The 22805-nt window shown below is 36.7% G+C and overlaps 1 protein-coding gene across 3 annotated transcripts in view; it reads left to right on the top strand.

Annotated features, from left to right (window-relative positions):
- WWP1 (WW domain containing E3 ubiquitin protein ligase 1) overlaps positions 1-22805 on the top strand; it is a 57808-nt gene that overhangs the window by 1737 nt on the left and 33266 nt on the right. For all 3 annotated transcript variants that reach the window (XM_063391636.1, XM_063391645.1, XM_063391628.1), the window contains one exon: positions 21137-21227. In XM_063391636.1, coding sequence (XP_063247706.1) covers positions 21158-21227 — 70 coding nt within the window. In that variant the 5' untranslated portion in view covers positions 21137-21157. The remainder of the gene's footprint in view (positions 1-21136; positions 21228-22805) is intronic.

The following is a 22805-nucleotide window of genomic DNA, read 5'->3' as shown; positions in this document are numbered from 1 at the left end:
ATAATGCTTTACTAACTTGGACTGGTTGTATATTTTTTAAAAATTTTTTGTGCTGCCTTATGAGTCCGTGTTTGTCCAGGTATAACTGAATAACTATTTGTGGTTGAATTAAATACTAATCAAGATTAAACAAATTTAATTAGAGGAAAAGTCTGAAGATTTTTCATCCTTTTGAGAAAAATTGTACAGCTGCAAAAGCACAGTTTACTTGGATTCATGACTGAGATGCTTTCCAATGGGGCAACTAGAAATACTTTTGATTGATGCTGCTTGTGAACTTGTGGGTTTAGAATCCCTTTGTCACCACTTCAGTGTGTTTTTTGAACTATATGTTAAAGGTTTGTTAGTGCTTCCAACTTAGTACTATGCGCAGACTTTCTCCAACAATACTGTAGAGTAATTCCCTTAAATACACAGTTATACTTGAAAGCTTGAGAGCTTTGGGACTGATTTATTCTCTTGGTACGGAATGCTTCATTACCAAAAGAATACAAATTATTTTTGTCTGTAAAATAGTTTACATTTCTTGCTAAATATCAGGGAAAAAAACACTGTAAGTCAGCCAGTAGGGTTTTTTAAAAGGGTTTTCAATGAAGTTTAAATAATCATTTGCCTGCAAGTGCTTCTTAAATCACAGGAATACTGATGGAGTTCAGAGCCAACCCCTTTTCATGAGTCTGTGAAACCCTTGGAAGAAGGAGAAATGTTTGCTAGTTTTACTGCTTTTCATCTTCCTTTTTATCTTTCAGTATGAAGTTGGAAATTTTGATAAGTTGAATTTTCTGCCCACTTCCCTGTTCTTTCACAGGAAAGAATGTGTGTGGGGAAAGAGATTCCTTCTGGGTTTTGGACAGGAAGAATCAGGAGTAAGGATCTTCAACATGGAGTTGGTATCGCATTCAATTTCTTCATGCTTCCTATGCCATTAAAACATTAGACTTGAAAAGTAAGGTGCCATGATCAAAACGTCATGACCTGAGCCATGTCTGTTAATTGGAAATGGCTTCTCTTTATGCACTTAAAGCAAATACTCATTGTTACCTTAAAAAAGACCCCTGCAACTAAATCCCCCACAAAATCCCCCAAGTTCATTTTAGAATTGAGTTGAGATAAAGAAGTGTGAAGGCTAGGTGAGGTAATGGATGGAGTGATAAAGAAAAATAAGTGCTTGTTACAAGCTGTCTTTAAGTGATTCTTGTGAGTTACTTTTAGCTGTGTTAAAAAGACTCTTTATAAAGACTGAAAAGAAGTGAAGCTACTGATAAAAATGTTTATCTTTTAAGCAAGCATTGTACTGCACTTGCCTGCTTCTGCACAGTGTAACATTCACGTGAACTAAAAAAAAAAACCCAGCAAAACCACAAACCAGAAAAAACCCTTCTGTCTCTGCCAGAAAATCAATTGCTTGGTGACTCAAAATCAGAAAAACTTCTCCAGTGTGCCTGTAATAAAGTATGTAAACTGGGGCAGGATTCCCCAGTTTCTATGATAGTGTCACATTAGCAAAAATCCTGTTATTTTTCCTGTCCTTGCGAAACTTGTAAACCAGAACTGCTGAACTCTTCCTTTGGATTTTGAGTTATGCAATACATGGTGACACTCTTCTAGATTCTTAGGTCTGTGTGCCAATGCAGACAGTAGGAGCTGGTTACATCTGGGTCCTCCTTTCAAAGGTTGTTGCCATTGCATCAGTAGGCCTCTTTCTGTGTCGGTGCTCGTTCAGGTTTATGGTACCGTGCTGGAGTTCTTCTGTGGTTCCATAAAGTGGCCATAGGTAAGGATCATGGGAAGTACTGGAGGTTTCACCTCTGTTTTCTTGGAGCAAAATAATATAGCTGGAAAGAGAAACCTCCTCTTCTTATCAGCAGGAGTTGTGAGTGTCCTGAAGAGGCATTCCAAAGGCTTGTAAAAAAGAACAAGTCTTAGAGTGGTGCACCCTCCCTCCCTGCTCCGCTCCTCTCCCACTGGCATGGCATAGTTTCGACTAAAATTTGCTGATATTTTTAAGAGAGAGTGAGTTTTTGTTTTTAATTGCTTTTTGTAAGTGAAAAGCTCTGATTACTGCTGCTTGGGGAATGTATTTACTGTCTTAAGGACCTGCTAGTTTAATCAGAAGCGTATTTAAGTTTAGCTCTGTTTTGCAAGTGTAGTGTTGCTTTACAGAGAAACACTGGAGATTCCAGGGAAGCTATCAGCTGTCAGAGTGGTTATAGGATGTCAGAATTGTTTACAGGGGAGAGTGCTGGGTTTGTTTATTTTCTTTAATTTCTTAGCATTGCAGTGAACGTATGGAAAACCTTTAGGTTTCTGTTACATATAGGTCTTACTAATTATTGCATCTATAGGAAGAAGCAATTAATCATTGCAGGCTTACATGGCTATACTGCTGTAGTTCTATAGCAGCCTATGTATGGCAAAGAAACAATTATATTTTAATTCCTTCTCCCCTCAGTCAGTGCTGAGGATTGTGTAAATTGTTAATCTAATGTACAGTTTGATAATTCAGTATTGTCAAAAAATCGCTTTTAAAATCCTGTTAAAAGAGGATTTAGATTTAACTTAAAAATTCTACTGATTTTGAAGAGTCAACTGAAATTTACTGAGGTGGTTGTGTTACCTTATAATGGCTTTTGACTAAAATAAAGTCATGAATAAAATTGGAGTAAAGCATGTGTTTAACAAAGCAGATTAGCAAAGATTCCAAAATTCTTTGGTTTTTATTAATCACCATTTTTCTTTTCATTGGAGTATGTTAGATATGCTTATGTTCTGCTTTAAGTGGCTAGCATCTGAGCATACTTAAATGTAATCAGTTCAAAATCTGAAGACTTTTTTTCAAATGATATTATTGTTACACAGTAGGACAATCTCTCGATTTGTCTTATGTGTAAATGGCACTGAGAATGCAAATGTGTATTAATAACTGACCACCCGAGTAGTTCAAACAGAATAGAATTACTCCTGTGTACTTTGATTCCATTAGGATTTTAGGCTTATTTAATAGGAAATTGTCTTGAGGATAGAAGAAAACAATTTAAAAACTGGTGAGAAGAGGAAGTCAATTTCTGAAGAATAGCAGCAAAACAATTCTGGTTTATGCATTTAAATATCTTCACCTTGCAGCCTGAAGTGGGCAGAGGAGAGCTCTCGTCTGTGCTTCTGTGAGCATAGATGGCAGTAAACAGGATAGTCTCCACACATTTCTCATTACTGGGGTTTTAACCCAGATCTTTTGCCATAAGCTTTAAATGGAGCAGGAAATTAGCAGAAGAGTCCTTTAAAAAAGGAAGCAACTAAAAACTTTTATCTGTTTCTCATAGAGATAGGTGAAAAATGTAAGAGAACTTTGGATTGTATGTGCATTTCAAGGTAGCCAGCAATTTCTCAGTGTAAACCAAATCAAATGAGTTGTAGTTTAAGAATGGGCTAAAATAAACAGGAAAGATAAAGCTGATAATCTGTAAAATTGCACAATATACTTTGGCATTAGAACTGAAAAAAAACACATGTCCAGTTTTGAAACAGAGTGCTGTGGTAGTTCTTGAGAAATTCAGAACTACTTTTTTTTGTTTGTTGTTTGTAAGGATTCATCCATTCATTTGTTTTCTGCTGATCAGATCATGGTACTTAGTCTTGAAAGCTGACCTTGTTTTTACTGACTGGTGTACCAAAATTACATACACAATTCTCGCTTGTATTTCCTAGCATATATGATGGCATAAAATTATATTTGTAAATATAACAATTAAAAAGCAAAATAAAATATAAGAGGAAATCTCAATACAAGATGAAGAGTAATAGGATTGGCAAACTTCCTTTTCTCCCTCAGGTTAGAAGTGTGGAAGCTGCTTCTTCTTAAATTTCAGTTCCCTTTTTTCCTCCATTCTTGGCACAGTTAGTTTTCCATTTCCAGCTGTCTTGGTACAGTGTTATCTTTTTTTAAAAAATATCACTTTTCTTACTTAGTAGCTGCAAAGATTTTGGGCTTAAAAAAAAAGAAAGAAAAATAGTTGTATTTTGACTTCAAGATGACAGTTACAAGGACAGGGAAAATTCAGTTAGTATTGAAAATCTGGTGGAAGACTGATACCTGTGTGTCATTCCAAAATAAAATAAGTCCCTGGCTGAATGTCTTATACAAGTTTTCTGACAAAATGTTGTCACGGGATGGTGAATTAAACTGCATTGTTGGAATAGCTATGGGAAAGAAAACTGTTTGGAATCTTAGTTCATAACATGCTAAAATGTCTTCTAATAAATTGACAAAATTTTTAGGTAGTGAAATTATTTATTGAGTAATCAAAGTTGAACCTTCAGGTGGAAATAACAGTGGGTAGTGTAATATTTGTGATAGGTACATTTTTTGTGTTAACATAGGAGACCTAATGTGTGTTGGAAAGAGTAGCTACAACTATTCCTCAAAATGAGGTGTAATGAAGTATATGGTAACAAGAACCAAACATAGTTAAGAACTGTTTTATGAAAATGTCCCATAAATGTGGAATGTGTTCAGAATATAACATATATGCTCTTACATGCTGTTTTTATATTACTTATATAAGCATGTTTGTTACTGTTCTATGGTAAATGGTTTTGGGAATCTCCCAGATCTTTCACAGATGAACTGTTGGGTTTCTTTGTTGTTTGTATTCAGTCTTTGATCAGGAAGATATAACTGATTGAGGAGAAAACTATCAGAGTAGCACGGCTTTTGTGCAAATAAAAAGAAAAATGTTTTTAATTTTTAGCATTAAAAAAAGTGAAGAAAGGCCTCTAGTAGAGGCCTCTAGAACCCTAAATATTGAATACAAATATTCTATTTCAGCCTATGCTTTCAATCCTGTGTCATACAACTAAATAAATAGAAGTTAGAGCACACTTTGAAAAGTTGAAGAGGGTAGTCTATCAAGAAATAATTCATACACAATTCAGCTGAGGTTGACTGCTATATGATTCAAAATAAGGAATAAATTGTTATACAGACAAGGAGAAAATCCATTGCAAAGAAAAAGGTATTTTAATGAGAAAGATCATACAGATTGTACTTTAGTGCATAAACTAAATGCATTTTAAAATACTTTCTAACAGCAAGTTAGTCTAGACTGCCCACTGTAGCCTTTTTTGGTTATAGTTTGTTTTGGTTTATGTTATAGTTTGCTTATGTTTGGTTTGGGGTTTTTTTGAATATAACTGTCAGAGATAGCCTACTTTCAGAGTTGGTTCCTGTTCTTGTCTCTTTTATATAAATCTGTTGTGCTGGTTGCTTCAGTTTCAAAGCTTTAAAGGCCATAAGAAATCCAAATTGATTAAATAAATCTTCATTAGAAGAGATACACTTTGGGCTTATTTTCCTGCATATTTGAACATTTTGTATTTCAAACCCTCCCTGATAACAGAGGGGAACTAAGAACATTTTTCCAGATGTTTAGTGGCACTCCACAGCTTAAAAACTGGTGTTTTTAAAGGTTGATATAGAAAATATAGGAATAGACTAAAGAACAAAACAGACAACTCCATCATGCCACTGTTTATGTGCACAGTGCATTCCTAGCTTAAATGAATGCCTTGTGTATTTTTTCAACTTTTCCTGTCCTGGGTTGAAGGCTGTACAGTACAACTAGAGAAGGCATGAGAAAGGACAGCAAGAAAGAGGAGGAGAGATTCATATGGAAGAAGACTTAGAGAATGACTAAGCGTCTTTAATACTCTGCAGGCCGAGGGCCTGTGTGTTGACCGTATCATGCAGGACTGTGTTTTGTGAGTAAAGGATGCTGGAGATGCTTTTCTCTTGCTTGTCTTTCCTCTAATATCTACCCTCGCAGGTTCCCTTGAAAATCAACCTGAATCAGGGAGTAACTTCGACATCCTTCAGTGGGAAGCTGATCTTTTCTATGCACTTTTTGTAGCCACCTGGTTTCAAGGCAGTGTTGCTCTCAAGCTGGTAGTCATTTTAAATTTTATAACTTAGTCCTTTAGCTTTTCACTAGAAAGGATACTGATGTTCATGAAAGTGTGTTTTCTTTCACTGTTGCTTTTGTAATGATGTGTTAAACTTAATATGCAAGGTATAATTGTGGTCCAGTATTGGCCCTTGAGAAGTCAAACTTCGAGCCCTTCTGGTAAAACTTGCGTTTTATTAATTTTTGTGTTCTCAATTTGTGATTATTTTTGGTGGTAAATTTTGGAATCAGATTAACCCGGATTAAAATTGGATTGGAAAATATTTATCAGAAACAGGCAACTCTTTATTTTAAGAAGTGAGAATTGTTCGTCAGCTTAGAGCCTTGGTAAGGATCAGGTTGTATTCTCTAGCAATGAAGGACTATTTTTGAAGAAGTAAGCAACAGTGCTTGGCTGGATGCTCTCAGGTAGCAATAGGTAAGATTAGAGCAGTCTGTGACTGGAAGTAGGACAGACATGTTTTAGTGTTTTAACACTGCTGAGATTGACAGCTGGAAAGAGCCTTGCATAGCACTTCTAAAAAATCAAATATTCAGAGAAAAGAGAGTGAGAACATGCAGTGAATTCTACTTATACGTCTTTGAGCTATTTTTTGAGATAAAGTTACTGGTGAGAGGTGGATCACATCAAATGTCTTACTGACAAAAATTGTGCAAAACCCTTTCTGCCACTTTCTCATAACACTGAGTGGGCTTCTCTTCCCCTCTTTAAATGGTTGTTTTTTATGACTTACCAAAACAATGGGTAGATTGGGAAACTGTTTTGTGGAGCAGTAATAATGTATTTCCCATTACTGGTATTTCTTAGTCACCTTTTTCCATATCCCATAAAAACATAGTGGGGGGGGATGTAACAGTTACAGCAGCACTCTTGGTTAACATCTTTAAAGTTGTTCCATATTTGCTAATTTTGCTGCGGCTGTGGTAGAGATGTGTTTACAGCAGTCAAAGCTATTGTAACTAATAAGGTGGTGCTGACAGGCACGGATTCCTGCGAGTGGATTTTATAAGCTATCTGGGCACTCTTGGTATGTGCTCAGGCTCTGCCTGTTCAGAAGCTCATGCTTCTCCATTTTCCATGTGGTTAAAATAGGTTACCTATACAGTTTAATATGGAAGTGCCTGCATGGAACTAGGGGGTAGAGTTTTCTGTTTGCAGTGTAGGTACACTAAAATCTGCCCATATTTTAACCATCTATCTTTATGTATTGCTTTACGTCGCTCTTGATGCAGGTCTGACGAACAGTAATTTATACCAAGCATTAGGATTATCCATAAAAGAAGACAGCCCAGAAAGGCTTGTGTAGCTAGCATATTTCATGTTCTGGCAGATATGAGAACTAGTCAGCTAAGTATTAGAATTAAGAAGAAAATATTCTTCCCTGATTTCTTGACATGTGTGTTGGCCTTTAACTATCGTTGTTCTGTTCAAGCAACCTGGAAGTAGTTTACTCTGTTTGTTTCACTGTGTGTGTTTTTATCTGTAAGAGGAAGCATTGTGGTATTTTCATTATTTGACATTATGGTAGGACCTAGAAGCATCATTGTGATTGATTCACAAGCAGAGCATATGCTGTAAATATTTTGCTGTAAGTTGCTCTGTAGCAGTGGAACTAGGTTCCATACAGTCTTTTCTTACAATTACAATTCTTTGCTTCATGTGCTGTTCTATACCTTACTTGTAGTGAAAAAGGCACCATGCACTGCTGCAGCTCAAACTGATTCAGAGCTTTCTGTGGTGTTTCTGTAGCTTTTAAGTCAGGCAGCTTTGACAGCTTGAGCTCACGCTGCAGCCTTTGCTCAGCGAGCACATGAAATTGTGTCTCTTTTCTCTGCTATGCTATTGAACTTCGTGAAACTCATGGGAACTTAGTGTTTCAGATGATAGTCTCAGTTTATTTTAACTGAATCTGGTGGTGAACAGATTCACTTAGAGGGATGGAGATGAAAGAAAGAGGGGGAAGAGGCAGGTGGACAGCATGAGTCATGCATGTGATGTTTGCTTGGGAAAACAAGGCTAAAAAGGTCCAAATAAAAGGCAGAAGAGAACAGGCAGATGTGTGCAATGGAATCATAGTCATTTGTCTAGGCCTCTTGCATAACACTCAGAAATACAGTTTTTTGTGAACTTCTGTAATGGTACTATATTTTTTCTGAGACCCTTGTGGAAGGCTGGTAATATGTTATGGATAATGCACCGATCAATTCTGCAGCATTTGAAGCAATGGTCAGTGAATGTACTTGAAAAAATGTAGAAAATATTATTTTGTGTAGCTTGCTCTCCATATCAATAGGAGTAGATGAAGATTTAGTTTCTGAGGTGGAGGGCTGGAAAACGCATATAGCTCGGCTTAAGAAAGATAAATACAGTAATATTTCTATCAGACGCAGAGTGAAGAATGTTAGAATTTGTCCAAAGGAGGAGTAGAGAGCATGACTTATGAGGAGCAGCTCAGGATACTGCATTTGTTCAACTTAGAGAAGATGAAATGGAGAGGTGACGTCATTGCTGTCTGCAGCTTGCATATGATGGGGAACAGATAAGGAGGTGCTGATCTTCTGGTGCCCAGTGATAGGAGGTGAGGGAATTGCTTAAAACTGTTTGTGTTTGGTTGGTTAGTAAGAAGTTCTCTGCTGAGTCATGGAATGGTGTATGCTAGAAAGGATCTCAAAAGTGGGTTTGAGCACTGCAACAAGCTCCCTAGGGAAGTGGTCATGGCCCCAAGCTGTTAGTTTACAAGAATGAAATAAAGTACAATATTTCAATTGGCAGGGACCTACAGAGATCATCTAGTCCACCTGCTTGAGCAGTTCAGGGCTGGCAGCAAGGTCAACCATGTTGTTAAGGGCATTGTCCGAATGTCTCTTAAACACTGACAGGCCTGGGGCATAGACCACCTCTCTAAGAAACCTGTTACAGTGCTTGAACACCTTCTCAGTGAAGAAATACTTTCTAATGTCAGGTCTGAGCTTTCCCTGACTCAACGCTGAACCATTCTTACATGTCCTGTCACTAAATAACCTGGAGAGGAGATTAGTGCCTCCCTCCCCAGCTTCTGGTCAGCAGACTTGCTACTGGTACATTCAACTCAAGTATCCAGTTCATTGATATAAATATTGAACAGGACTGGCCCTGGAAGTGAGCCTTGAGGGATACCACTGGGACAGGGCCCCAGTCAGATGCATCCCATTTAGTACAACCCTTTGAGCTCGTACCCTTTAGCCAATACTTCACTGAGCATGACATAAACCTGCTCAGCCCACAGTTAGGCAACTTGTCCAGAGGGATGTTGTGAGGGACAGTATCAAAATCCTTGCTAAAATCCAGAACTATATCCACCACATTCCCTTCATCCACAAGGTCAGTCACCTTATCCTAGAAGGATATAAAATTAAACAGGATCATTTCATGATCACAGCTGGCAAGACAGCAACCTACCATCACATCCCTCAAGAGACCTCCTGTATTCACAAATAGCAAGTCTGGGATGGTATCTTTTCTAGTTGGCTTACTGAGTACCTGTGACAAGAAGTTACCTCCTACAGACTTCAAGAATTTCCAAGACTTCCTCAGCACAGTGGTGCTCCTGGTTGATATTAATTGAAATCCCTTATAATGGCAAGGGCTACAAATTCAGGGTTTTTCCCTAAATTGTCTAGAGAATAATTAGTCAATGATTATATCCTGGCTGGATTGTCAGTCATAGACACCCACTGCAACAACTCCCTTTTTCCCATCCCCCTAATCCTCTCCTGGGGGCTCTCAATCACATCATCACTAACTGTAAGGGCTGTGCAATCAAACCCTCCCTCACACAGAGAGCAATTCCTCCACCCTTCCTGCTGTGCCTATTGCTCCTGAAGGGCCTGTAGCCCTCCATCCCAGTGCTCCAGCCACGGCACTCCTTGATCAGGTGTTACAAACACCAGTAATGTCAGAGCCCTGCGAACTGACCCATCCATCCTGTTCAGGAAGCGTTCAGTCAGTGCTCGTAGATACATTGTTAACCTTTATGCTGCACTCTGCAGAGTCAGGAGGTGGATAGGGTGATCCTCAGGGGTGTCTTCCATCTCAGGATGTCCTGTGTTTTGAGAAGAGTTACAGTTTGCTTTCCAGTTCAGTTCTCTGTCTTTTGCTGCAGGGTTGGCAGCTCGGAACTTAGTAACAAAATATTTACAATGTATCAGAGACATTGCAGTATCTCTGGAGAAGCTATTGGTTTACTGTCAGGAAGAACTAATGCCTTGTCTTGTTGTCAAGGCCTCATAAACCTCGGAGGAGGAGAGTGCTAAGCTGAAATTCTTCTTCTGTGAGAGCAGATCCTAAGGAAGCCTCCACTGTGTCTATACCCACCAGTATGTACTGTGGGCTTGGCAAAAAGATGAGAAATTAAATGCTCCTATATCCCTGACTGTTCTGGCTGGTCTGAAGACTCACTCCCAAAAATATGTTGATGAAAACAAAGTATGAGGATAGCTTTCATAGCTCTCACACCTTTCTTATTTGTTTTGTTGGAGTACTAATTAACAAATTTGTGTCCTTTTCCAGACCTCTCAGCCTCAAGTAATTCTCATTTTTTGGGGAATACTTGTACACTGTTCTTAGATAAAAGAGAGAGGGATATTGTTGGTTGAAGATGGTTTTGACAGTACTTCTGAGTTTTAACAGGAGAAGCTTAACATTCTGCTGGCAAAAGATATCTGGGGGTCCGGGTGGACATGAGGTTGAACACGATGCAACAATATGCCATGAGGCCAAAGAGGGTGACTGCCACCTGGGCTGCATGAGACAAAGAATCTCCATCAGGCTGAGGGAGATGGTGCTTCCCTTTTATTCAGCACTGGTGATGAGGCCACACCTGGGGTGCTATGCCCAGTACTGGGCTCCTCGGTACAAAGGAGATGTGGATGTGCTGGAGAGAGTTTAATTAAGGGCCATCAAGATGATTAAGGCACTGGAGCACCTCTATTAAAAAACAAAGTTTCCAATATTCACTGTTAACATAGAATATGTCAGTTACAAATGTTTTGAACAGTACATTTTACTGTCCTTTCAGGTTTTCTATATCTGTTTGTATAGGTAATATTTATGTGCCTGAAGGAATAGTTATTTTTTTAACATACATATTTTAAACTCATCAATACCTAAGGAACTGGAGAAACTATTAGTAAGAAGTAAGTACTAAAGGGATCTGAAGGAATCTTATGATCTTGATAAGTAGCTAACAATACTGTGAAATAGTTTCAAGATGTTAGCTTTACATTTTTATAAACTATCCTAGATTTTTATTTAAGGTTGAGACCTACATTTCAGTCCATCACTATTTGTCTGACTCAAGTTTAGCAGTAGGTACCACAGAAAATAATTTGTTGCTCAGCAAGCAGTGATCTTTACTACAGTTCTGTCTTAGAAGTACTATCACTGTGTGTTTTCATTGTGTGAGAAGTAAAATCAGTGCTCTTAGCCTTATTTTAAATGATCAGGGAAAAACGGATTTCCATTTCTAATATTTTCTAAGCTGTTAAGCAATGACTGAAGCTACTGTCTATAATACTTTTACAAATGGTACTTCATAGGTGAGGAGACTGCTCAGTACTACTCAGTGTATCTTACAAATTTACTGGATAATTATTAAACTTACTGTATGCTTTATGATTCTGAATACATTTTGTACCGTCTTTTGCATTCAGTTTTAGCACAGAACTATTGCTTAAATTTTTCTCACAGGGATTCTGAAAGCTAATAATCTTTCTTTTGTTTCCTACTGTCACATAAGTTAGGATTAGTAATGTTTCAGGTTCTTTAGCTTCATGCATAATTTTAAGTCATAGTTAGAAAACCTGATGGTAAGCGTGCATACTACTTTGTTTCATTCTTGAATATTTTTATTTTGTAACATTTGGCTTTCATGTGTACTTTTGTGTTGAATAATTAAAATATCTCCCAGAAAAAAATTAAATTATATAGGTATAAAATGCAAAGAGAAAATACACATAGGACTGAAATTTAAAGGTAGTAAAGGTGAAAACAACAAAAAATTAAGGGGTTTAAAAATAGGAAGTGTTTGAATTCATGCAGATAAAAAGGTATGAGAATTGGCTGCTTGGGGCAAAAGCAGAGTACCAGAAGATGTGGAATTTAGTCTGTGGAAGAAAAAAAAAAGTAACATTTCAGTGTCATATAAACAGATCTATTAAGTTAAATTGAAAGAATCCAAGACTTTCAGGGTAAGGCATCCAGATTAGAAATCAAAGGTTAGAGTTGTTTGTGTAACTTGGACTTTGCTTTTCTCTCATCTGTCTACCAGGAGTCACACATTGAAGCACCATTTACTGGGTTTTGCCACTTTCAGTGTATCTGTAAAAATAACAAAACCCACCTGCTGCTCAGTGGTGCTTCATTACTCCATAGTTCATGTATAGTTCTTGTTCATTTACGTAACTTCAATTAATGGAAGCATGTCAAGGCTTTTATTTGACATTGAAAAAAATCTCTTTAATGTTTTTGCAGCTTCTAGTAATTTTAAGTGGGACTTACTGCCTGCTTAACTATTACAATATGTTCATTTACATCTATATATACCCTTTTTAAAATCCTTGCCAGCTAGGAGGATGTATAATATGAAATAGTTAAAACAATATGTATAGCTAGGCAATATTTTTGTTTTCTTAGAGTTTGTTATTATGTTCAAACAATTTGGTTCCTTGAGTGAGTGTGGCAGAGTGCATATGTGAAAGAGTTCTGCTGAGTGGCTGAAGCATGTCAAGGTGCCATTTTGCCAGCTTTATGAGTATTTTAAATTCTAGCATTCTATTAAAAGGAATCAAACCAGCAAATATTTTCATTAAGTATATATAAGATGTCCATGAATATAGCATTTTACCAGAAGCTAATGTTCACAGAAGTAGCATTGTTTTTCCTTCCCCCCCGTTCTTTCCCCATACACCAATTAATTGCTGATTAATTAAATCTAACACCTTGGCCTACATGATGTCTTGTCTGTATCCCTAGTCCATTGCTCCTAAACCAAAGTTTGTGTTGGGCTTCACTGTATATTCTTGGTTACCATATATTTGTTCAGAATAGAATATGGAACTGTGGACATTCTGAATTTGCCTGTAATAGTAAATCTTAAAGAGGAAGAGAACATCTGAAATGGAGGAGAGATGAAATTTTTGTGAAGAACAAATTAGTTTTGTCTTCAACATGCAGCAAATGTTCAGTGGTTCTCAGAAGGCCCTACTGGTATTTGTGGAAGAGATCTCTTACTGATATTTTCATTGCTTCTTAAAATGGCATTTGGTTTGTGGTAAGGTTTGTGGCATTCAAGGAAAGAAACCTTTAAGTTCTCTATTTGCCTATGTGTAAATATTACTGCAATTTTAGCTTTTGATGATCAAAGCTATACATAGAGGGAATGCCAAGTCTTAGATTTTTTTTTTTTTTCGTGTTGCAGAGTACAAGAATTGTAGAAATGGCTCTATTGTCCTACTCAGTGTAAGAAAGGCTAACACATTTTTGGGTCTTCATATATTTCTCCAGATCTGTTTCCAATCCGGTGTCTGTGCATATTGAATTATTAAGCTGAAAGTTTCCTGATAATAAAGGGAGAAACTCCTCAGTTTTTTTATTATAGATTTACTGGTTCTCTCTCCAAGTAATATAGTTTTGGTTCTTTTTATAAAAAAACACAGTTAATTAAACATGTGTTCAATTAGCTGTGACAAAGTCATCACCATTTTTATTGTTGATAAATAGTGAAATGGACTTTTCAATCAGAATTGTGTTGAATAAAAATTTTGGATTTTGAAAGTCTTAATGGAAGGAAGTTGATTAAGAAACTTACTTACATCTGACATAAGGAAAGGCATTTTTTTTCCTTTTTTTCCTCTTCTTGTTTTTACATCAAGAAACTTGCTTCTGGCTCTACACTTGCTGATTTTCATCAGCGTGGTAACTCCCTTCCCCCCACCCCAGCCTTGTTTCTTTGGTGTAAGAAGAGGGTCTGAAGGCAGGACTAGAGGTGTGGATGATTTGCTGTCCTCCCTAGCAAAGTGGAACAACTGTCTTTGCCTGAAAGATGCTCTCCCAGGGTTGCTTTGTCACCCTGCGTGCTCTACCATGGGCAGAGATTCCCTACAGTATTTCATTCCCATACCTCACACTCAGAGGATCAGAACAGCTACAGTACAGGGATTCTGACCCCTACAGCCTCCTGAAATCACTGTTCACTTCTCCAGCCTTTTGTATTAATTGAGCTTTTTACATGCATGAATTAAAGTGAGGAAAAAAAAATTAACTATTTTCTATGATGGGATTTTCCATATGTTATGAAATGATATCACAGGTAATTGAACCATACTATCTTGGTACTTTTTTTTTGTTTGTCTTATTCCTAGTTTGACTCTTGTGGTATCATATGAGTAAGGAAATGGTTTTCTCTTTTGGTAGGTGTATTCTTTTATGTCTGAGTGCCTTGGTTCTTCATGAAATACTTCCTCAATTACTGGTTCACAGCATCAAGCAATCTATAAATGTGTGTTTGGTGCTCCGGTGATACTTTTTAACTTTCAACTTTACAAGAAATACCTGCACTAGGTGCACTCATTACCAAATAAATAAGGAAATTTAAAATGTGCCTGCTTAAATTCTATAAATAAGTAATTATTCTACTGATGACTGAAAAATAAATAAATATTCAGTGTTGTTTTTCCCCTTGATTTCTGATTTTTTAATAGCATTTTGAGATTTAGACAGTATTGTTCACAGAAACATAAATTTTATAAATGTTGTTATTGTTAAGGAGACTGACTTCCATGAAACTGTTGATTCGCTGTTGAATTAGAAAATGATCCTTTAATTCTTTTATAGACTGCCATGTTGTCCATTCTGTGGTTTTGCTTGGGTCTTACTTTGTCCTAATTGATCTGTAATTACCCAAAATATTATACACAACTGAAGTAATAGTAAGATATCAGCTGTAGGAGTTAATAACTAGATTGTACTCTTCCAGTTGATGTAGCAGTTATGTGTGATGAGGGTGGTTTAGACGGAAGGGTTGTGATCACTGTGGTCTTCATGGGGCTCTCACGAGTCTCTGTGATTTTTTGTTGTCCAGGAATTTTGAGGCTGGGGTTAGCATTCATGTGTGTTGATGACACAGTCCTGAAAGTAAAGCTTCATATCCTTTAGATCAATGAAGTTTAACCGAGAGCTTGAGTAAAGATGTGTAACAGCTTCATATTTGGGAATGTGTGGTGATTGTAGCGCTGTCAGAATTAATCCCCTCATTTTCAGGAAGATTGTAACTACAAAGATGGTGATTTACATAGCTGTATGTAATCCTCTTTTTAAGGTTATATAAAGATAACTTCAAAGATTTTTAACCCTTAATCAACATATTCAGGAGCCAAAACTGGGGATTTATTTTGAGAGACAAGAAAAAGGGATTTAGGGATGAGGGAAAAAAAGTTTGTCCATGATGCAAGAAAACAGTAAACAGTGCCCCTATGACATAGTGTTCCCTTGTTCATTAGTGTTGAGGGCTTACATGATTGCAAGTATGACTTCTAAAATTGTTTAGTTTAAAAAACCTTCATCTTTCAGTGTTTCTTCACCATCTGTTTTTCTTTCTCATCGAGACTATTTTGCAAATTAGATCAAGAAAATACAGGTATTTTGCTTTTGACATTACTCTGGATGTGGAAACTACTCAGTCCTCCTAATAAGTATTTTCACTTTGCTTGGTCTAATTGCCATCCCATACATTTCTGCAGATCAGACAATGTGTTTAGTTGGAATTTGGTTTATTTTTGGCCATGCAGATATAATTTCTTCTGGCTCATCAAGACAGAGGTTGCTAGTCCTTGAAACTTTCAGATTTTTGATATCTGAAGAATCTCTACTAGAATTTTCCGAAATCTTCGTCAGCTGATAAAAGCTTTTACTTCTAGTAAGGTAAAGGAATGATGGTAGTCCCATCCTCATGTAAATATGTCAGTTCTTCTACTTTTGTGACTTCTTTATTGTCTCTGCTTAGTTTCATTCAGTATATGCGTGGTCTCTCTGCAGTAGCCTTGCCCCCCAGAAACCTGAGATTTTTGGAATCATTTATGTCAACACTATTTACTTCCAGTCTTTGTTAATTTTGGACTGCTCTTTCATGCTCTATTATCCCAGGAGAGCTTTTCATGTCCTTTTCTTGAGTATGGCAATCCATACTAGTACCTTACAAAATGTTGATAGTGCTGTTTTTGTCAGCTCTGCAAACAGTTCCTGTGATAGAGTTCTTGTCCGGTGTCTCACCTCACCTCTGTCCCCTGCCATGTCTGCATCAGCGATTTCCCTGTCAAAGGCTGAAGGGCCAAGTTTTGGATTATGCTTCTCTTTTTCAGTTGTGCAGCAGCATTTGTCATATGTTCAGACCAGCCTTTAGGGACTAATAGGTATTTGAAGCTCTAGATGAAATTGTTCATCTTGTACAATCTAGTTTGTCTGACTTTTCTTCCTGAAGGCTTTGTTTATCTGGAGTAAAAACATGTTTGACAGGAAGTGAGTATGATCCAGTGTGCATCAGGCAGTGAAGACTCTTTTGTTTGTTTTTTATAAAATATTAACGTTTGAGTAGCTTTCTAGATCTTGAATGAAAATGACAAACACTGTCTTGTGAGCAGGCTGTCTCCTGAAAGAACCAGCCTGCATCTGAGCTGATTAGGCAATAACCTGTTAATTTAAAAATGTCAGTAGCTGAGTTTGGATAGTTAGTGATGAAAATAAGTGACGAATGAAGCCTTAAATAAATTTAATGCTTCCTTTCTCCTTAATTCCTAACCAGTTCTAGATTTCCAATCAGTTAAGAAAGGATGAGTGGGCTGCAGCTGTTAGAGTCTTTGGAACATGAAAACTGTTAGAATCTTTGGAATATGATGAAATCAGAATCAGTTCAACTAATTTGCTCTGTTCAGTAAAGCCCTTTTCAATATAAACGATAACACAAAACTTTGTGTTGTTAGGGTAAAACCCTATGTTTATTTTTAAAAGTTTAAATACTTTAAAAAAAACTTTCATATATTTTAGTGTGTTTTTCTAAATAGTATTTGACATGCATGTCAGTATTTTGTTTACAACATACTGAAAATATGGAACTGTGATCATTGCTGTGTAAATACACCTAAGTGTGCCATATTGGCAACAATATAAAATAGATTTCTATAATAGAAGGATGTTAATTCAACAGGGTCAGAACAGAACATCAGAGGACTGTTGTTGTGGGTTGCAGTCATGCAGTTCCAGCCCCTCAGCCAACCCTAAGCCTAACTTTGTTTCATCTCCTGTCAGCTATTGAGATCACCTCTCACAGAGCAATAATTTCTCCCATGCATTCTGGTCATTTTTTCCTTCAAGAGGAAAGATTCAAAGCTAAGTGTAGTGAATTCTCACTTCCCTGTTATCAGAAGATTGACAAACATGTTTGCCAAATACAGTTAGCAGCTTAGCAGCTAGAAGAGCCAGAAACTCAGGTTTGGGCAGGTAGTATTACTTACAAATGAATCAACATGTGAAGTCTGAGGAGATAATACAACGAACTGTCTACCTGAGGATTCTGACACAATTTTATTTATTTATTTATTTATATATATATTTAAAAAAAAATTTATTTGTTTTGCTTTGTGCATCCTTGATGTTAAGTTAAAAAACCCACAAAACTCATCCAACCAACCAAATAAAAAACCAATCCCCCCACTAGCATTTTAGACCTATGCGGGTTAAACAGTTGGAGGAAACAAACAATCATAATTTGTCATTTACAAAAGTATGCCTAGACTAGTTTTTTAATGTATGTTTAGAACTAGATTACAATTCTTGGTTTCTTGTGAAGTATTTGAATTTATTTGCCTCAGAATTGTTTGAATGCGTTGCTTTTGTGACGTTTTCCTCCGAAGTCAGTGTAGAACACCATCCAGTGAAATATGGGAAGAAAATCTAGGACTTACATTTTATCTTAAAAATAAGGAAGAGATTAAGCTTTATTTAGTATACGTATTGACACTGGCACCCTCTGTAGATCTGTATGTTAGATGGTCCTGTGTCAGATTTGGTTTGTGAGGTGTCCCAAAGACAGATTTAGTATTTCACAGTATGATGGGATCTCAGTAGCACCTTCATTTGTTCATTTACTTCCAGTGTATTGTAATAGATGCAGTGTACTTGTGCCCAGTTAGGATTTGTGGATTATGATATTCAGTTTTTACTAAACAAACGCTCACAAAATGGGCAAGTGGCTTAAAAAAATTCCTGCGAATAGACCATGCATTGAAGATAATATTAGTAGTGTGAATAATAAGAACATGGCAGTGCTGATGCTTCTTCTTGTGTGAGCTCTTGGTCAGATGTATTATGAGATAAAATCATTAACAACTAGATCTGACAAGAAGTCAGCCAAAACAATTTGGTTTATCAAGAAAGGTATTTCAAATACGGATGTACATCCGCTATTGGAAGTGATGAGCATTGTTTCTTGAGGTATCAGCTAATGATAGTAGGAAGCCATCACCATTAGCAAGGCATTTAAAAACTAAGCACCCAGAACATGAAGACAAACATCTACAAATTTTTTCAGCAATGTTAAAGTCATGCTATATATGCTCAATCCAAGACTTTGCAAGATTTCACTAAACTTAGAGGTAGATCATTAGAAGCCACCTTTGAGACTTCTCAGTAGCAGAGTACAGAGATACTGTTGGGGAAACGTTTCATCTTCCTATGGTAGTATAAATGTCTGGAATAATACGTGGCAAACAATGTGGTGACAAACCAAAACAAATTCTTTTGTCAGCAGATACGGTTGGAAGATGTCTGGAAAACATTGCCAGAGTTCTGAAAAAATAAATATCAGAAAAAAATTACACAGTGGGAGAGGCTGGCTGTACAGAGAGTTGGATGAAAGTATAGGTGTTTGTGGTGTGGCTCGACTTACAGTAATTGCTGGATTCTGTGTCCATAATGAAATACACAAAGAAATAAGTCACTAGGGAAAGACGTATCAGACAAGAGACACCCTTAAGCATAAATTCTACACAGTATCTTCTTTAATAGCAGCATTTTTTTTAAATGGAGAAACTGTACAAAACTAACCACAGATGGAGTGGCTGATTTGACTGAAGTAAAAAATGTTCTTGGCTAAGGCTGCAAGTTGAGCACCATTTGCAGAATTTATTCATTGCATCATGCATAGCCAAGCAACAAGGAAGCTGGAGCCGTAAGTGCACAAAGTGCTGCAGGATGTCATCATTGTGGTTCATTGTATGAAAACAAAACCTTTAAATAGTCAAGTATTTAAAGTAATCTGTAATGACAGTGGGTGTGACCAGGAAGATCTTGTGTACTGTGCAGAGGATTGCTAGTTATCATGGCAAAGTGCTTAGAAGTGTTGTAAGACTTGAAGATTAATTACATGTTTTATCTCACAAAAAGGCAAATGTTATGAACTTCCTGACCTGTTTAGTGATAGCAGTCAGCAGTATGCTGACTATCAGTTATTTTCAAAATAATAAAGACACTTAAAAGATCTTCCCTACCTTCTCCTCACCTTCCCTTAAAGGTGAAGATGGTATTTTAACAAGAAACCTATTGCTTTTTGAAATAAACTGATGCTACGAAGGAAGCATTTTGAAAATGGTTGTTTTGAAATGTTTCCTTGTGTGTTTTTTGTTGCCAGAAAAGATGTCATCTCTAAAACCTTCCGTATTTGTACACTTAAACTTGGAAGCAGAATTTCCTTATCTGCTTAAAAGTCCTCCCAATTAAGTTTCAGAGTCTGAAAATTTGAGAAAAGTGTAAAAATGCAATACCTTTCTTTGGTTTGCAGTAACAAGTGATGATATCAGGGAAGATGGAAGTTTACTTGCCAAATTTGAAGAAAAACCTTTACATAATTAGTGGATGGAGATGCAAAACGAATGTCATGATTTAGAAAGTGTAGCCAGTGATGCACTTTGATTTGGATGTACATATCTTTGCAAATTGTGTTTTCCAGCTATGACAGCCAATAAACTGAATTTAAAACTAGACCTTTGAATCACCGTTACAAAGTGCTAAGTCAGCATTTTAAAAAATGTTGAAGCATATTCAATCATGGCTCCCACAAAAAAAAATAGTAAGAGCAAAAGAGTTTTTTTTACCATTAAAAATTCTTTAAAAATACTGTTTATTTCATCTTCATTTCATCCTTTTAATTTCTGGTTTCATATGCTGTAATATATATGGAGTATATTAGTAAAGTGGTACATATATTTAATTTTTAAATAAACACACACATATTGGGGGTATGTACTCAAAATTTTCATGCTTATAGAGGTGCATAATCAAAAAGATTTGGTGACAGCTTTTCCCACATTGTTATTGAAACCAGTTGGGTTCTCAGAAACAAATATGTGGAAGTTCCTCCAGATCATGGAAAGTCTATTTTACATATATATATTCTTTTCTCATGAAAAGTAGTTGTCTGATAGAAACAGAATGTTTTACTTCTAGATGTGCTTCAGGTGTAGTAATTCAGGAGGACAGGAGTGATGCTGTGTGCACGTGTTTGTGCTGGGATCTGACACACTCAGCTTCAGTGGGTGGTGAGATGGGGTGTCCTTGTAGAGTGCTTCCTGTCTCAGGAGATGAGGGAAGTGATTTGTGGGTGGACAACAGAGGGGCAGAAAGCTCGTGGAAAATCCAAGGATAGGATGGAAACGTTTGTCAGAATTGCTCTCGTTACTGCTTGAGTGAATTGTTCTGGTGACAGCATGATTTTTGAAGCATGTGAATATTTCAAACATTTTGTTCATTTGAAGTTGTTGGTGCTCACCTTATCTGAAATCAGACCATAAGTATGTCTTCTTGAGAGAGAATTATTGATATATCACAGCTGAATTTTTATTCTCGCCTTACACGTTTGTTCTAAACTATGTAAATATGTATGTTACTGAAGTGTCTTGGCATCCTTAGAGGTGTAACGTGGGACAAATTTCCAAAGTAATTGCTTTTTTTAACTGCTGTTATGAAATAATGTGTTCTGCTGTACGTAAGTAATATTTGGTAACTTCTTGATTGGTTGAACATTTTATTGAATAGCTCAAGCTAACATGCAGAGATAAGTATTTCGTAATAAGCTGTTTGCTTTTTTTAGGCTGAAGCCTAAACCTCTGACATGGCCACAGCCTCACCAAGATCTGATACAAGTCACAACCATAATGGAAGATTACAGATGCAAGTAACAGGCAAGTAATGATTGTATTATAGAGATTTTTACAGCAAAACATGTATTGTACAAAAGCAATCCTGGAAGTGAGTGTAAAAATGGACTAGTTAATATTTTAATTAATGATATGGATGTTACAGTTAATAATGTGACTATAATATCTGTAGAAGATGATTTGATGCTAAATAGAAATTATACAGCGACTTGCATGACAGGGTTTAATAAATCTAAAAAAGTAATAATAAAAAAGGTATTCCGTACAACAGTACAGACAATTGCAAGAAATTTTTCTTGGGAGCAAGGGGTTAATGACGTGTTCTGAAGAGGCAACACGTGTTACTGAAACTCTAGGAAAAAGATGGGTGGTTGTAGTGAACCCCAAGCCAAAAATGGGTACAATGTATTAGCAAAGGTAGAGAACTGGAGGAGATCACAAAAGTTGCTAGCCCTTCAAAAGATTAAGTTCTTTCATTACATATCAGGTAAATATTTGTTGATTATAATATCCTTAGGGCCACAGGTTGGACTAAACAGGAATGATTTAAGTTGGAAGGGACCTTTGGTGATTCCCTAGTCCACTCTTCTGATGAAGGCAGGGCTACCTTTGAAGTTGGATCAAGTTGCTCATTAAATTGTCCAGTTGAGTTTTCAGTATCTCAAAGGTTGTAGATTACCAGCTTTCCTTGTGATAAGCCATGTCACTTTGAATGTTTTTCATTCTATCTAGTTGCAATTTACCATGTTGTCTCTTGTGGCTGTTCACTTTTTCCCTTTTGCTGTGCTAGTTCTCATAGTTTGAGGCAAAAATCAGCCATCTCAGTATCCATGGCAGGGAAACACAGTAGGCTACAAAGAGTCCTGGAAATTTCTGATTGTGCTGGGGACGCTTTTTCAGTAGATGTTGAGCAGGTCAAGTAGATAATGCATTTTGCTACTGATGGACAAGAACTGGTTAAAGATGTGACAATTGTTGTCAATCTTAGCTACTCTCTCTGTGGGATGGCAGAGCAGAACTGAGACTTCCTTGTAGTCTGAAGATAAGCAAAGTGCATCTAAGTAAACAAGTCTGATAGCTAATCATGACAGTGTTACAGCAGTTAAAAATGAAAATGTTACCAGCACATAGATGAGATACTGTACATAAATACACCTGCCATCAATATATATGTGTATTTATGGGTAAAAGTATTATTTCACCATTGATAACTAACTTGAACTTTCCAGGGATTTTGAGAAATCTGGGAACACTGAAGTAAAAATGGATGCATGGCCAAGAATATATTAAGGCTATCCTGAAGAAAATATGGGAAAAACATGAGTAAGATACCACTTGTTAATAAAGGCTGCATTTAAAGAAAGGTGCATCTTGCTAAATGATCCAAAGATAGCCAGGTTATTCTGAGAAAAAAAAAATTTTTTTGAAGAGTCCCCCACAATGGATATTTTATGAAATTAGATAAGAGAGAAACCTCAAAAATGATTAACCTTATGTAAGGAGCACATCACTCAATAATGTGATGAATCTTCAAAACTGGCAATAACTAACAGCAGAGGTGGAGCCACCTGTAGATTGAATGTACATATAACTGATTGAATG

Source organism: Prinia subflava, chromosome 1, assembly GCF_021018805.1.
Source record: "Prinia subflava isolate CZ2003 ecotype Zambia chromosome 1, Cam_Psub_1.2, whole genome shotgun sequence".
Classification (NCBI taxonomy): domain Eukaryota; kingdom Metazoa; phylum Chordata; class Aves; order Passeriformes; family Cisticolidae; genus Prinia; species Prinia subflava.
This window is presented reverse-complemented; position numbering and strand designations above follow the sequence as displayed.